The sequence below is a fragment of the Nerophis ophidion genome, linkage group LG27, assembly GCF_033978795.1.
Source record: "Nerophis ophidion isolate RoL-2023_Sa linkage group LG27, RoL_Noph_v1.0, whole genome shotgun sequence".
In the NCBI taxonomy this organism is placed as follows: domain Eukaryota; kingdom Metazoa; phylum Chordata; class Actinopteri; order Syngnathiformes; family Syngnathidae; genus Nerophis; species Nerophis ophidion.
Window position 1 is genome coordinate 24,483,803 of NC_084637.1, and position 17,481 is coordinate 24,501,283.

General features: G+C 39.6%; 1 protein-coding gene across 2 annotated transcripts in view; it reads left to right on the top strand.

Moving 5' to 3' along the window:
• The window catches only part of otud5a (OTU deubiquitinase 5a), a 29,906-nt gene that overhangs the window by 10,371 nt on the left and 2,054 nt on the right, over window positions 1–17,481 (top strand). Inside the window, exons 2-8 of one of the 2 annotated variants that reach the window (XM_061889074.1) lie at window positions 2,146–2,239; window positions 2,329–2,393; window positions 2,572–2,728; window positions 2,828–2,976; window positions 12,843–13,028; window positions 13,090–13,294; window positions 13,395–13,466. In XM_061889074.1, the coding sequence (XP_061745058.1) occupies window positions 2,146–2,239; window positions 2,329–2,393; window positions 2,572–2,728; window positions 2,828–2,976; window positions 12,843–13,028; window positions 13,090–13,294; window positions 13,395–13,466 (928 nt within the window). The remainder of the gene's footprint in view (window positions 1–2,145; window positions 2,240–2,328; window positions 2,394–2,571; window positions 2,729–2,827; window positions 2,977–12,842; window positions 13,029–13,089; window positions 13,295–13,394; window positions 13,467–17,481) is intronic. The other variant, XM_061889075.1, reaches the window with a different exon arrangement.

The window sequence follows — 17,481 nt, forward strand, 5'->3', positions numbered from 1 at the left end:
ATTGAATCTCCAAGTGAACGTGTGTGTCGCTATCAGGGCCACGATATTTGTTGGCCTTTTCGGCAAATTGCCAAAATAAAATGAATGAATTATCACTGAGATACATTAGATACTACACTGGTTTTATCAACTATAATACCAGGGTTGCAGCTGTCGATTATTTTGGTAATCGACTAATCTATTGACTAGTTTTTCCGATTATTAGAGTACCGTATTTTTCGGACTACAAGTCGCAGTTTTTTTCATAGTTTGGCCGGGGGTGCGACTTCTACTCGTGAGAGACTTATGTGTGAAATTATTAACACATTACCGTAAAATATCAAATAATATTATTTAGCTCATTCAGGTAAGAGACTAGACGTATAAGATTTCATCGGATTTAGCGATTAGGAGTGACAGATTGTTTGGTAAGTTTATAGCATTTTTTTATATATTATAGTTATTTGAATGACTCTTACCATAATATGTTACGTTAACATACCAGGCACCTTCTCAGTTGATTATTTATGCGTCATATAACGTACACTTATTCAGCCTGTTGTTCGCTGTTCTTTATTTATTTTAAATTGCCTTTCAAATGTCTATTCTTGGTGTTGGGTTTTATCAAATAAATTTCCCCCAAAAATGCGACTTATACTCCAGTGCGACTTATACTCCAGTGCGACTTATTTATGTTTTTTTCCTTCTTTATTATGCATTTTCGGCAGGTGCGATTTATACTGAGGAGTGATTTATACTCCGAAAAATACGGTAATCGGATTAAACACAATTTACAGCCTCAATGCATGTTTTAGGGAAAATATGTCAAATTAAAAATATTTTTGTACTTGCAATAACCTTCAGTACCTTCTATTTACCTTCCATTAAGCTCCTTTTAGCTTGTATTCAAATTATTTTCCTTCTTTTACCTTTTTTTTAATCTTTTTTTTTTTTTTTTTACTTTCTTTTACCTTCTATTTACTCTCTTTTACCTTTTATTTACCTTATATTGATCTTACTTTAGTTTCTATTTATACCCTTTTTACATTCTTTAACCTACTATTTACCTTTTATTTATCTTCTTTTAACTTCTTCTACCTTCTGTTTACCTTCTCATTGTCTTTTATTGGTCTTCTTTTCGCTTCTATTTACCTTGTATTTATTTCCTTTAAGCTTCTATTTACCTTTTCACCTTCTTTTACCTTTTGTTTCCCTTCATTTACCTTTTGTTTACCTTTTTATTATATTTGATCTGTCTTCTTTTAGCTTGTATTTACCTTCTATTTATTTTCTTTTAGCTTTTTTGTCATCTCTTACTTTTCATTTACTTTTACTTTTTGTTTTTTACCGTTTCAGTTTCTATTGACATTCTTTTACCTTTTATTTAACTTTATCTTCTCCCATCCATTTACCTTTCATTTACCTTCTATTTATCTTATTTTACCTTATTTTACCTTCTATTCACCTTTGTTTACCTTTTATTTACCTTTTCAGTTTATATTTACTTGTTTTACCTTTTATTTAACTTATATTCTTTTCCTTTCTAATTCCTTTTTATTTATCTTCTTTTACCTTATCTTTACTTTTCTCAATATCTTTTACTTGTCTTATTTTACATACTATTTACTTTTTTATTTACCTCCTTTTCCTATCTTTTACCTTCTAGTTACCTTTTTTAACTTCGTTTATGCGGTCTTGAATCGATACATTTTTTTTTGTTACCGTCATTAAAAGATTGAAGCAACAGACTATAAATCAAAGCTTTTGTCTAATCCATCCATCCATTCATTTACTACTGCTTGTCCCTTCGACTTAACCGATTTTATCTATTAGTCGTTGCAGCCTTGTATAACACAAAGCTATTATTATAGAATGTGGATGTTTTGTTCAGCTGGCTTAGTATGTCTTGGATTGCTTTTAGCATCTTTAATATACAAAATATATCAAAGTATTTGTTTGTAATAGGTTAGCACACCCCTGTATTATACAGTCAGAAATGATAGGAGGTGGTTGCCATGGAAACATCCTGAATTGGATCGCTTGTTCTTGTACACAAACACATTGAATTGGTGGGTGCGTGTCAACACATTGAATTGACGTGTGTGTGTGCGTGTGTGTGTGTGTGTGTGTGTGTACGCGTGTGTGTGTGTGTACGCGTACGCGCAGCAGGAGCACTGGTTTGAAAAAGCTTTGCAAGACAAGAAAGGTTTTGTCATCAAGAAGATGAAGGAGGACGGCGCGTGTCTCTTCAGAGCTGTGGGTGAGTCGAGCGCTTCTTCTTATGACCACTAGGTGTCCCTCTGTGTAATCTTCACTGTGTGTGTGTGTGTGTGTGTGTGTGTGTGTCAGCTGACCAGGTGTATGGCGATCAGGACATGCACGAGGTGGTGAGGAAACACTGCATGGACTACCTGGTGAGTGACATCATCACTTTGGGAAAAGGGCCCCTGACAGCAGGGGGCCGCAACAGGGAAATACAATACAGGGGCGAAGCTCTGACCTGCGCACGTCTGCCAGTAGTGGGCGCTGTCATCCAACAATATTAACAGAAGTACTGTAACATTTGTAAAAAGTGGACTTTTTTTCCGGCAGATGAAGAACGCCGATTATTTCTCCAACTACGTGACGGAGGACTTCACCACGTACATCAACAGGAAGAGGAAAAACAATTGCCATGGCAACCACATTGAGATGCAGGCCATGGCGGAGATGTACAACAGGCCAGTGGAGGTGTATCAGTACAGCACAGGTGTGTGGGACTTCTTCTTCTTTTTCTTCTTCTTCTTGTTCACGCCTGACAATCTGCCGGCTCCGCCTCGGTGCTAAACCCCGCCTCTCCGCCCCGCAGAGCCAATCAACACCTTCCACGGCATCCACCAGAACAACGACGAGCCCATCCGAGTGAGCTACCACCGCAACATCCACTACAACTCCGTGGTCAACCCCAACAAGGCCACCATCGGCGTGGGCCTCGGCCTGCCCGCCTTCAAGCCAGGGGTACGCGCACTGTCCACACACACATACACACACACACACACACACACACACACACACACACACACACACACACACACACACACACACACACTCACATACACACACACGATCCTCCTGCAGGTTCACCTATAAAAACCTTGTCCCGACATTTACTTCCTCGACTTTGAGCTTCTTAGTAGCTCTGCTTTTCCAAAACGAGTTTGATTCTAGTATACATTGGTTTTGCTAATGACATGCTAATGATTAGCATTAGCGATTCTACATGGCGATTTTAATACCTCCAAATGTGTTAATGAAAGCTACAACTATGATGCATGTTACAATTTAACAGCTGGTGTGTAATAAGCAAAGTCCTTACAGTATTAACACTGTTTAGGGCGCAACAGGAGACTACTATTAGCAGAGACAAAACTGGCCATAAACTATACACTACGTCCACCCAACGTCTTGGACTTGGAACTGTAATGCCAACTTAATCTAATACAAATGAGACTCAGAAATCTATCAATTAAATAAGATACAACAACTGGACATCAATTATCATAATCCGCTCATTTTGCTATGAAAAAATATTTTTTATCCTAAAAAACTTATATCTAATAACACACAGAAAAGTACGGAACATTGGTAATGTTGAGTACCAAAATTGATTCCCCGGTACCGTATTGGGTCAAACAGGAACGGCAGATAGTATCCAAAACGAGCTAGTGGTTGTCTTGCTATATTTTTTGTTTGAAAAATGTAACTTTGATCAGGTTGCAAACAGCTCCTTAAAATTGAAGTGGAGTGGTAATTGTTTATTTGGCGACATCGACTGATCACAATAATACACAAAGCTCAGCTCATGACGAAATAAGTTGAATCATGCGGACACGTTTGTTACTGGATACTTTCTAACACACTTTTGCCTTGGAGACTTTGTATGTGTAAGTAATAAGCAACTGTACTGATTTGATACTTGTTTATGTTGACAGATGTCACGTTTTAGACTATAGTATTATTATTACGTATGTCTGGCTTATGTGCTATTGTGTGCTTAGCTGTTGTGTAGCTGCTAGGTCCTAGCATGTTAACCTTTCGTATATGACTTGACTAAAATAGAAGGCAAAATGGGATTTACTGGTCTTTGAAGGGAGCTGGATTTTGAGGAGCTGTTTGAAAGTCTGGCTCATTTTTACAGTTAGTGGATTTTAGGAAACAATCGACAGTATCGCTTATAAGATAAGATGTTAGAACAAGTTAATTTACACTAATATTACTTTACGGTTTGTATTCCGACGCGTAACTTCTTCCCGGAATTGGAAAAAAGCGGCGGTCAATCAAGCTAAGGTTGCAGTTGTGCAGCAAGTAGCTCGCGAGCTATCGGAGTATACAAGGGGCTTCGATCTTCCTGCAAAAATAATCTAACTATGTATGCAAAACGGTTGTACGGTATTCCGGTATTAATATAGTACCGAGATACTAATGAATCATATTCAGTACTGTACCGCCTCTGAAAAGTACCGCGCCCCCGTCAGCGTACTGGTTTACGAGCAGAGGAGCATGTTCGACAGTGCACGCACACACAGAGTACTTACAAGCAGGCGCAGTGTGTAGACAGAAAATGGAGAACGGACGCATTTTGGCTTAAAAACTAACGACAAAGGTGAAGTTATAACACTGAAACGCCCTCAGGGAGAGGGGATTTAAAGGGGAACATTATCACAATTTCAGAAGGGTTGAAACCAATAAAAATCAGTTCCCAGTTGCTTATTTTATTTTTCGAAATTTTTTTCAAAATTTTACCGGTCACGGAATATCCCTAAAAAAAGCTTTAAAGTGCTTGATCTTCGCTATTTGCGATGCCACGGTCCATTTCCCTGTGACGTCACATAGCGATTCCAATACAAACAATGGCGAATAGCACAGCAAGATATAGCGACACTAGCTCGGATTCAGACTCGGATTTCAGCGGCTCAAGCGATTCAACAGATTACGCATGTATTGAAACAGATGGTTGGAGTATGGAGGCAGATAGCGAAAACGAAATTGAAGAAGAAACTGAAGCTAATGAGCGAATAGCTATTGGCGCTATTCGGCCATTTTTGCATTAGCATCGCCGGTAAAATGTGCAGACCAACCGATCAGGACTTTCGCATTGACACTGGATCAACTTAAATCCATCGATTGGTAAGTGTTTGTTTCGCATTAAATGTGGGTGGAGGGAAACGCTGGATGTAAATATAGTTTCAAATGTACATACAGGTAGCCTAAATATCATGTTAGCATCGATTAGCTGGCAGTCATGCCGCGACCAAATATGTCTGATTAGCACATAAGTCAATAACAACAACAACACTCACCTTTGTGATTTCGTTGACTTTATCGTTGGGAATGCATCTGCTTTGAGTGTCGGAGGATATCCAGACATTTTTGCCATCTCTGTCGTAGCATCGCCGGTAAAAACCAAACGGGGGACTTTTGCGTCTCTTGACACTGGAGCAACTTAAATCCGTCGATTGCTAAGTGTTTGTTTGGCATTAAATTTAGATGGAGGGAAAGGCTAAATGTAAATATAGCTACAAATGAGGCATAATGCTGCAATATGTACTCACAACTAGCCTAAATAGCATGTTAGCATTGATTAGTATGCCGTGCTAATCGATGCACATTCTACGTAAATCAACTTGAATCCGTCCCTGATCGTGTTGTTACACCCTCCGACAACACACCGACGAGGCATGATGTCTCCAAGGTATCGGAAAACAGTCGGAAAAAACGTAAATAACAGAGCTGATTTGACGTCAGCGTTCTGACGTCGTCACTCAGAGAGTCATAAACAGAAAGGCGTTTAATTCGCCAAAATGCACCCATTTAGAGTTCGGTAATCGGTTAAAAAAATGTATGGTCTTTTTTCTGCAACATCAAGGTATATATTGACGCTTGCATAGATCTGGTGATAATGTTCCCCTTTAAGACATGGCTAGCTAGCCAGCGGCTAAAGTACATACGCAGTCGGCAGTGTTTTAGCTTCTTCTAAATCACTGATCCTTGGGATGAAACAATCCATGTAACATGTCACAGATGACGTCACGCTAACATCACGTGACACCTCTGATAAAGGCTGGAGAAGCAAGGTAGATGAAACTTGTCAGGTACAAAACTTTACCTTACTAGCTTATATAAATCAACCATTTATAAATACACATCAGTAGGCTAAATCAGTGGTTCTCAACCTTATTTCTGTGAACATTTTTTTAATTCAAGTACCCCCTAATCAGAGCAAAGCATTTTTGGTTGAAAAAAAGAGATAAAGAAGTAAAATACAGCACTATGTCATCAGTTTTTGATTTATTAAATTGTATAACATTGCAAAAAATTGCTCATTTGGAGTGGTCTTTCTTGAACTATTTGGAAAAAAATATATAAAAATAACAAAAAACTTGTTGAAAAATAAACAGGTGATTCAATTATAAATAAAGATTTCTACACATAGAAGTAATCATCAACTTAAAGTGCCCTCTTTGGGGATTGTAATAGAGATCCATCTGGATTCATGAACTTCATTCTAAACATTTCTTCACAAAAAAAAGAAATCTTTAACATCAATATTTATGGGACATGTCCACAAAAAAATCTAGCTGTCAACACTGAATATTGCATTGTTGCATTTCTTTTCACTGTTTAGGAACTTACATTCATATTTTGTTGAAATATCATTCAATAAATATATTTATAAAGGATTTTTGAATTGTTGCTGTTTTTAGAATACCTTATTTCCTTAAATAGGGGCGCTAATTAATTTAAAACCTCTTCTCACTCCTGCGCTTACCAAAGGCATGCGGTAAAAGTAAGCATGTGCCAATTATTTTAAAACCTCTTCTCACTCCGGCACTTACCAAAGGCATGCAGTAAAAATTTGAGTGTGATGTAAGCTTGGACCTTAAATCCTATTGAATAGCTCTTAATCTTCTTCCCTTTATGCGATTTCAAATTACCGGTATTGAAATCAGCCTCCCCCATTTTGAGAATGATGACAGGGGAAGTGTCACTCGTGACGTCACGAGTTTGACAAGGCGGTAATACTAAGCATGCGCTAATTTTTTTTGCGAAGCGAGTTTGACCCGGCAGTAATTCAAGGCAGGCACATACTATATACCCTGCGGCAATTCAAGGAAATACGGTATTTTCCAAAAAATCTCACATACCCCTTGACATACTTTCAAGTACCCACAGGGGTACGCGTACCCCCATATGAGAACCACTGGGCTAAATGAACCTCTTCAAAATATCCTTAATGATGTTGACAAAATAATAGTTATATAAATGACACAATATGTTACTGCATATGTCAGCAGACTAATTAGGAGCCTTTGTTTGTTTACTTACTACTAAAAGACAAGCTGTCTTTTATGTTCACTATTTTATTTAAGGACAAACTTCCAATAGTAAACATATGTTTACCGTACCCAAAGATTATGTTGTTAAAATAAAACCAATAATGCAATTTTTTTGTGGTCCCCTTTATTTATAAAAGTACCGAAAAGTATCGATATCATTTTGGTACCGGTACCAAAATGTTGGTATCTGGACAACACTACTGTGCAATGGAACAGATCTCTATGCTTTATCAAAATAAGAGTGTTTGAGGGATATCAAGGATTATACGTCAAAGATGTCGTTGTGGCCTTTGCAGCCCTTTGAGACACTTGTAATTTAGGGCTATAGAAATAAACATTGATTGATTGATTGATTATATGTCTGTGGAAATTACTTTTAGCGTTGTCGCACTCTACTGGTCAAATTTAGCATTACGTGTCTTGTGGGGGGTGCTCCAGGAGTACGGGGTCCAGGATTGGTTGCTACGCGCCGCACGGTCCCTGTACAAACAGAGCAGGAGTCTGGTAGTAAATCAGACATGGACTCCGCCGTGTCACCGGTCCTGTTCATTATCTTTATGGACAGGATTTCTTGAGCGTAGTCAGGGTGTGGAGGCTTTCCAGTTTGGTGGCCAGAGGATCGCATCCCTGCTTTATGCAGATGATCCTGCTGTCTTCATCGGGCTGGGACCTTCAGTGTTCACTGGGGCGGTTTGCAGCTGCTGGGATGAGGATCAGCGCCTCCAAATCTGACACCATGGTTGTCAGTCCGAAAAGGGTGGACTGCACGGCTTGGGTCCGGAGTATAGTTCTGCCTCAAGCGGAGGAGTGCAAGTAGCGGTATCTCGGGGTCTTGTTCACGAGTGAGGGACGAATGGAACCCGAGATTGACAGACGGATTGATGCTGCGTCTGCAGTGATGCGGTCACTGCACCAGTCGGTTGTGGTGAAGAAGGAGCTGAGCCAGAAGGCAAAGCTCTCGATTTACAGGTCCGTCTACGTTCCTACCCTCACCTATGGTCATGAACTTTGAGTACTGACCGAAAGGACAAGGTCGCGAATACAAGCGGCAGAAATGAGCTTCCACCGCTGGATGTCTGGGATTACCTTCAGGCCCCTTCTACACTAAACCGGCTATTGTTATCTAGGGTAAATCCCACCTCACCTTATCCGTGTCCACAAACACACAATGGTCATTTAAATACCCCTCCCCCTTCCCCTCCGTCAACCTGCGCAACGCGACCTAATACGCATGCGCGGAAATTGCGTACGTCATAGCCATCTTCAGTGTTGCTTTGTGTGTAAATTCTTAAGTTTAACTTATCTAAACAATATCCAGGGTTGTGGTATTTCAATTAACTGGAATCCAGTGTGCTTTGGGGCTCTATTGTAGTGAATCACACCTGACACATCATAAATTAATAAAATCTTTATTGGACTCGTAAAAGTACACAATGTGACAAAGAACATTTTACCTCAATCAAACTTGGGATCTAGATATCTGGTCAGGACAATCTTCACTCTTTTGCCTTCATTCATTGTCCATTCGTTGTTGGTGACTTAATGTATTTAAAGTCACCAACAACCTAGACGTTGAGTCCGCGACATACATGGCGGACAATAACTGATACAGTCTGCTTTGCCAGTCCAAATGCATTCGCCGTTTTCCATAGTCTTCACTCGACGGCAATGTAATACAAAGCACACGCTACCTCTTTAGTCACATCCATGGAGCCCGCATTCTCGTTGACTCTCCTTCCACAAATGGACAAAGTTTTTCGCAAAGTAGAATCACAGCTGACCTGGACATTGGAAAGTTCTCTTGCCGTCTGAGAAGTGTTGTATCCCAAATAGCTGCAATCGCTTTCTCTTAAAGGGGAACATTATCACAATTTCAAAAGGGTTAAAAACAATAAAAATCAGTTCCCAGTGGCTTGTTTTATTTTTCGAAGTTTTTTTCCGAATTTTACACCTCCCGGAATATCCCTAAAAAAAGCTTTAAAGTTCTTGATTTTCGCTATTTGCGATACGACTGTCCATTTCCCTGTGACGTCATACAGGGCTGCCAATACAAACAACATGGCGGTTACCACAGCAAGATATAGCGACATTAGCTCGGATTCACACTCGGATTTCAGCGTCTTAAGCGATTCAACAGATTACGCATGTATTGAAACAGATGGTCGGAGTATGGAGGCAGATAGCGAAAACGAAATTGAAGAAGAAATTGAAGCTATTGAGCGAATAGCTATTGACGCTATTCGGCAATAGCATGGGTGTACCTAATGAAGTGGCCCATAGCATGGCTGCCTTATTAGCATCGCCGGTAAAATGTGCAGACCAAACGATCAGGACTTTCGCATCTTGTGACACTGGAGTACCTTAAATCCGTCGATTGGTAAGTGTTTGTTTCGCATTAAATGTGGGTATCTAGTTTCAAATGTACATACAGCTAGCGTAAATAGCATGTTAGCATCGATTACCTGGCAGTCATGCCGTGACCAAATATGTCTGATTACCACATAAGTCAACAACATCAACAAAACTCACCTTTGTGATTTCGTTGACTTAATCGTTGCAAATGCATCTGCAGGTTATCCATACATGTCTGTCTTAGCATCGCCGGTAAAATGTGCGGACACTCTGGCAAATTCATTGGGGGTCTGGCGGCAGATTTCTTGCCAGTGGTGCAACTTGAATCCCTCCCTGTTAGTGTTGTTACAACCTCCGACAACACATCGACGAGGCATGATGTCTCCAAGGTTCCAAAAAATAGTCGAAAAAACGGGAAATAACAGAGCTGAGACCCGGTGTTTGTAATGTGAAAATGAAAATGGCGGGTGTGTTACCTCGGTGACGTCACGTTCTGACGTCATCGCTAAAAGACCGATGAAAGTCGTTTAATTTACCAAAATTCACCCATTTAGAGGTCGGAAATCGGTTAAAAAAATACATGGTCTTTTTTCTGCACCATCAAGGTATATATTGACGCTTGCATAGGTTTGGTGATAATGTTCCCCTTTAAGGTATTCATGTGTGATTTCCATAAGCGTCTGTACAGACAAAAGGAAATGTCTGGATGACTCGGTTCCATAATTTCAGTGGTTAGCTCCGAGTTACGAAACCGCTTTATTATGAAGCTGGCTGTGGCGCGTCCTTTCTGACTTCACTTCCTGTTTGGGGCGATGTCTTTCTGGTGTCACTTCCTCTTTGAACTCAGTTTGTAAACGTTCAATGAGTCCATACAAAGCTAAGAGCCGGAGATTCAAGAAATACACGGCGCACTTACCCGTGTGAAAAAATTGTCTGAGGAGGGGGGACCTTAAAAGGGAACATTATCACCAGACCTATGTAAGCATCAATATATACCTTGATGGTGCAGAAAAAAGACCATATATTTTTTTAACCGATTTCCAAACTCTAAATGGGTGAATTTTGGCGAATTAAACGTCTTTCTGTTTATCACTCTTTTTGCGATGACGTCAGAACGTGACGTCTCCGAGGTAATACAGCCGCCATTTTCATTTTCAACACATTGCAAACATTGGGTCTCAGCTCTGTTATTTTTCGTTTTTTCGACTATTTTTTGGAACTTTGGAGACATCATGCCTCGTCGGTGTGTTGTCGGAGGGTGTAACAACACTAACAGGGAGGGATTCAAGCTGCACCACTGGCCCAAAGATGTGAAAGTGTCTGCCGCCAGACCACAATTCAATGTGCCAGAGTATCTGCACATTTTACTGGCGATGACAGACATGGCACAGAGATGTATGGATAACCTGCAGATGCATTTGCATCGATAAAGTCAACAAAATCACAAAGGTGAGTTTTGTTGATGTTGACGTATGTGCTAATCAGACATATTTGGTCGCGGCGTGACTGCCAGCTAATCGATGCTAACATGCTATGCTAATCGACGCTAACATGCTATTTACCGGCGGTGCTAAAGCAGACATGGCACAGAGATGTATGGATAACTTGCAGATGCATTTGCAACTATATTACGTTTACTTCCACCCACATTTAATGCGAACAAAACACTTACCAATCGAAGGATTTAAGTTGCTCCAGTGTCACGAGATGCGAAAGTCCTGATCGTTTGGTCCGCACATTTTACCGGCGATGCTAACGCAGCTATTCGGCCATGCTATGGCTATGAATAGCGTCAATAGCTATTCGCTCAATTGCTTCAGTTTCTTCTTCAATACTTTTATACTCCAACCATCCGTTTCAATACATGCGTAATCTGTTGAATCGCTTAAACTGCTGAAATCAGAGTCTGAATCCGACCTAATGTCGCTATATCTTGCTGTGCTATTCGCCATTGTTTGTTTACATTGGCAGCACTGTATGACGTCACAGGGAAATGGATAGTCGCATCGCAAATAGCGAAAATCAAGCACTTTAAATCTTTTTTTAGGGATATTCCGGGACCGGTAAAATTTTGAAAAAAACTTCAAAAAATACAAGCCACTGGGAACTGATTTTTATTGTTTTTAACCCTTTTGAAATTGTCATAATGTTCCCCTTTACGGAAAGAATGAATGGGGCCATGTATCGTGAGATTTTGAGCCAAAACTACCTTCCATCGGTGAGAGCTTTGAATGGTTGACCAAGTACTTATTTTCCACCATAATTTACAAATAAATTATTTAAAATTCCTACAATGTGAATTCCTGGATTTTTTTTTCACATTCTGTCTCTCACAGTTGAAGTGTACCTATGATGAAAATTACAGACCTCTGTCATCATTTTAAGTGGGAGAACTTGCACAATCGGTGGCTGACTAAATACTTTTTTGCCCCACTATATATATATATATATATGTGTGTGCGTGTGTGTGTGTGTGTGTGTATATTTTTTATATGTGTATGTATTTATATTTTTATAAATACATGTATATATTTTCAAGAAATAGTTGAAAATATATATACCCCTCGCTACAACCCCCCATCTCCCGAATTCAGAGGTCTCAAGGTTGGCAAGTATGTTGGATGGACTTTTAATGACAAGCCGTTATGAGGCAGCTGAGACAATCGAGCCAAATGTTGAATTACAAATTCATGACGGCGCCAAATCCTTCTGTGGCGTTCCAAAAGGTATTTGTGGAGGGCTTCAACAAAGAAATAAGAGAATGGAAAGCCCAATAAGGTGGCAACTTGTCCATGGTTTACAACCCCTTCCGCCCGAATGCAACTGAGATAGGCTCCAGCACCCCCCGTGACCCCAAAAGGGACAAGCGGTAGAAAATGGATGGATGGATGGAAAGCCCGTTAATGTAGCGCATGCCAACGGCCTCATATTCTGAATATTATTCATCAGTCCAAGTTATTCCAGTTGTTTCCATTGTGGCCTAGTGGTTCGCATGTCAGCCTGACAGTCAGGAGATTGAGGGTTCGAATCCCCGTAGGAACATATATTGCCATAGGTGTGATTGTAGGTGTCATGTGACCTGAATTGGGACAACGTATTTGCACTTCAAGTAATGCTTCTCTGCCCACTCCCCAGTACGCGGAGCAGACTCTGATGAAGTCGGCCATCAAAACATCGGAGGAGTCGTGGATCGAGCAGCAGATGCTGGAGGACAAGAAGCGAGCCAGCGACTGGGAGGCCACGTGCGAGGCCATCGAGGAGCAGGTGGCCAGGGAGTCGTACCTGCAGTGGCTGCGCGACCAGGAGAAGCAGGCCCGACAGGTCAGCCCTCGGCTCCACCGGCCCTTTTATGTTTTTCATTTCCTCTCTGCCCCCCCCGCAGCCCAGGAAAGCCAGCGCCACCTGCAGCTCGGCCACGGCGTCGGCCTCCAGCGGCCTAGACGACTGGAGCGCTCGGTCGCCACGGCAACGGGACGCCGACCCCACCCACCCGGACCTGACGAGCGCCACGTCGACCGCCATCAAGCCCCCGTCCCCGGCAGGCTCCGCCCTCATCCTCAACAAACCGCCCTCGCCGTGTGCGCCAGGTAACGCTTGCCACGGACACACCAACCTGAGCCACTTCCTGTTTGGCGGGCACCTCAATAGTGTGTGTTTGTGTGTGTGTGTGTGTGTGTGTGTGTGTAGGTCCCAGTAATCCAAGTCGGCATCATTTAGAGTACAGAGCCATCATGCAGGAGATGTCACCTACAGCGTTTGGTAAGACTAAGGTCTAAGGCAGGGGTGTCCAAATTTAATTGTAAATACCTGACAGGCGAACTGCTGCAAATGTGCCCCCGTCTTGTGGACAATGTGAGTAAATGAAGTGAACGACCATGACTTGTACGTTGAAGTATACACAGCACAGCATAGACTTATATGACCCAATCCAAGCAACCTTTCCTGCTCATGGCACAAAATATTAAAATGCAACAGACACAAAAAGTCAACACGCGTGGTCACAACCTGCTCACTGAACTTTGTGGACACTAAAACACACACACACATATATATATATATATATATATATATATATATATATATATATATATATATATATATATATATATATTAGGGGTGTAGGAAAAAATTGATTCGAATACGAATCGAATCAAATACGATGTGCGATTCAGAATCGATTGTTTTTTCTTTTAACCAATCCAACAAACCACTACACAGCAATACCATAACAATGCAATCCAATTCCAAAACCAAACCTGACCCAGCAACACTAAGAACTGCAATAAACAGAACAATTGAGAGGAGACACAAACACGACACAGAACAAACCAAAAGTAGTGAAACAAAAATGAATATTATCAACCACAATATCAATATTAGTTATAATTTCAGCATAGCAGTGATTAAAAATCCCTCATTTACATTATCATTGGACATTTATAAAAAATTTAAAAAAAGAACAATAGTGTCACAGTGACTTATACTTGCATCGCATCTCATAAGCTTGACAACACACTCAGTCCAATGTTTTCACAAAGATGAAATAAGTCAGATTTTTGGTTCGTTTAACAGTTAAAATAAATTTACATTATTTCAATCAGTTGATAAAATATTGTCCTTTATAATTATAAAAGCTTTTTTTTTTTTAAATCTACTACTCTGCTAGCATGTCAGCAGACTGGGGTGGATCCTGCTGAAAATCCTATGTATTGAATGAATACAGAATCATTTTGAATTGGAAAAATATCTTTTTTGAATCGAGAATTGCGTTGAATCGAAAAAAATCTATATTTTATCGAATCGCGACCCCAAGAATCGATATTGAATCGAATTGTGGGATACCCAAAGATTCGTAGCCCTAATATATATATATATATATATATATATATATATATATATATGTGTATATATATATGTATGTATATATGCGTATATATATATGTATGTATATATGTGTATATATATATGTATATATGTATGTATATATGTGTGTAGAGGTTTCCTTCGTCTGCCCCGGGTTTCTTCGGCCAACAGTACCACACAGTTTGTTACACCGTTTTATTTTCTTTACAAAATGAATCTTGTTCAGTCTCTCTCCAGCTTTTCAGCTGTCTGCTCTCTCGTTCGTCTCTCTCCCTTCTTGGTCTCCAGCGCTGCTAATAAAGGGAACAGATGATTAGATAACTCGTTCCAGCTGAGGTATCCACTCACCTGTTGGGTGCTTCATGGCCGGCCCCTGCACACACCCCGCCCGCGGGGAACGCGTGGAACATACCCCTCTCCACATGCCTCCCCCGCCAGACTCAGGCGGTGCACCCGTCCGGCCGCGCCCCCCATAGCAGGGAGAGAGAGGAAGTCGGCCACGTTTGACACGCGCCCGGCCTGTGGATAAATATATATATATGTGTGTATGTAAATATGTATATATGTATGTATGTATATGTATGTATGTGTATATATATGTATATATATTTATGTGTATATGTGTATGTAAATATGTATATATGTATGTATGTATATATATGTATATATACGTATGTATGTATTTATATCTATGTGTATATATTTATGTATGTATGTATGTGTGTGTATATATATGAGTGTGTGTGTGTGTGTGTGTGTGTGTGTGTGTGTGTGTGTGTGTGTGTGTGTGTGTGTGTGTGTGTGTGTGTGTGTGTATATATATATACACACATATATATATATGTATATATATATAAGGGCTGCGAATCTTTGGGTGTCCCACGATTTGATTCAATATCGATTCTTGGGGTCACGATTCGATTCAAAATCGATTTTTTTTTTTTCTCCATTCAACACGATTCTCGATTCAAAAACGATTTTTTTCCCGATTTAAAAGGATTCTTTATTCATTCAATACATAGGATTTCAGCAGGATCTACCCCAGTCTGCTGACATGTAAGCAGAGTAGTAGATTTTTGTAAAAAAGCTTTTATAATTGTAAAGGACAATGTTTTATCAACTGATTGCAATAATCTCAATTTGTTTTAACTATTAAACAAACCAAAAATCTGACTTATTTTACCTTTATGAAAATATTGGACACAGTGTGTTGTCAAACTTATGAGATGCGATGCAAGTGTAAGCCACTGTGACACTATTGTTCTTTTTTTTAATTTTTATAAATGTCTAATGATAATGTCAGTGAGGGATTTTTAATCACTGCTATGCTGAAATTATAATTAATATTGATACCGTTGTTGATTATATTAATTTTTGTTTCACTACTTTTGGTTTGTTCTGTGTCGTGTTTGTGTCTTCTCTCAATTGCTCTGTTTATTGCAGTTCTGAGTGTTGCTGGGTCAGGTTTGGTTTTGGAATTGGATTGCATTGTTATGGTTTTGCTGTGTATTGTTTTGTTGTATTGATAAAACAAAAAAGAGAGAATCGATTCTGAATCGCACAACGTGAGAATCGCGGTTCGAATTCGAATATATTTTTTTCCCACACCCCAATGTGTATAAAGATGTGTAAAAAAATAAATAAATATATATATATACATAAATGTGTATAAAAATATATATGTATAAATATATATATGTATAGTGATGTGTAAAAAAAAAAGATATATATATAGATATGTATACATTAATGCATGTGTGTGTATGTATGTATATATATATATATATATATATATATATATATATATATATATATATATATATATATATATATATATATATATATATATATATATGTATGTATGTATGTATGTATGTATGTGTGGGAAGAAAAATCACAAGACTACTTCATCTCTACAGAACTGTCATGAGGGGTTTTCTCAATCATCAGGAGATTTTAATGGAAGCATTCACATACCACGGTTTATATAGGGCACAGAACGGATAGGTACAGGCAGGCGTAGGGGCGTGGTGATTGCCTCATGTGTTACCTAGGACAGTGGTCCCCAACCACCGGGCCGCAGAATTTTTTATTAAATCAACATAAAAAACAAAATATACACTTACAATTAGTGCACCAACCACAAAAACCTCCCTTTTTCATGACAAAAACGTCCCTTTTTCATGACAAAGAAAAAAAATAAATAAATAAATTTTAAAAATAAGGACCCCCCCACCATGGGCCGCGGGACAAATTATTAAGCGTTGACCGGTCCGCGGATACAAAAAGGTTGGGGACCAGTGACCTAGGAGGTGTCTCCTTCTGTGACGGCATGCTGATACAATTTCACTGCGCTTGTTGAGGGATGACAGCTGTGGTTGGTATATAATAAACAATTTCTCTTTTAAGCATAGGATGCATCTTTTATTACCACTGTTGTAAAGTGTGCTGGATGCAAGAATTTGCCATGTTATGGAATATTCAACATTATTGTCTTAGAGGTTCCAAATGTGCTTGCTGAGTTCTGTAGAATTCCGCAGATTTTGTTTTTAAAAGAAGCCTTGTGATTGTTCCATCTGGTTTTGAACTCCCCCTCGGTTAATCCTACGTACGTGTCGGATGTGTTAATGTCCTTGCGTGTTACCTTCGATTGGTAAACGAGTGATGTTTGTTATCACCCCCCTTTGAGAGGGCAATTAGGTTTTTTGCGGCAGTTACATTTGTGCTTTATTGTGATTTTAAATAATTTGTTGTATGTTATTCATACAGCTGTAGCTCAATTTAATGCTGTTCTTGTTGAATACCTTTCTTAGGGTGTTGCCTTTGGGGAAGTGTTTGTCGATCAGAGTGAGGAGCTTGTGGCCAACATTTGTTGAGACGTTTTTGCTGTATGGGGGGTTGTACCAGATGA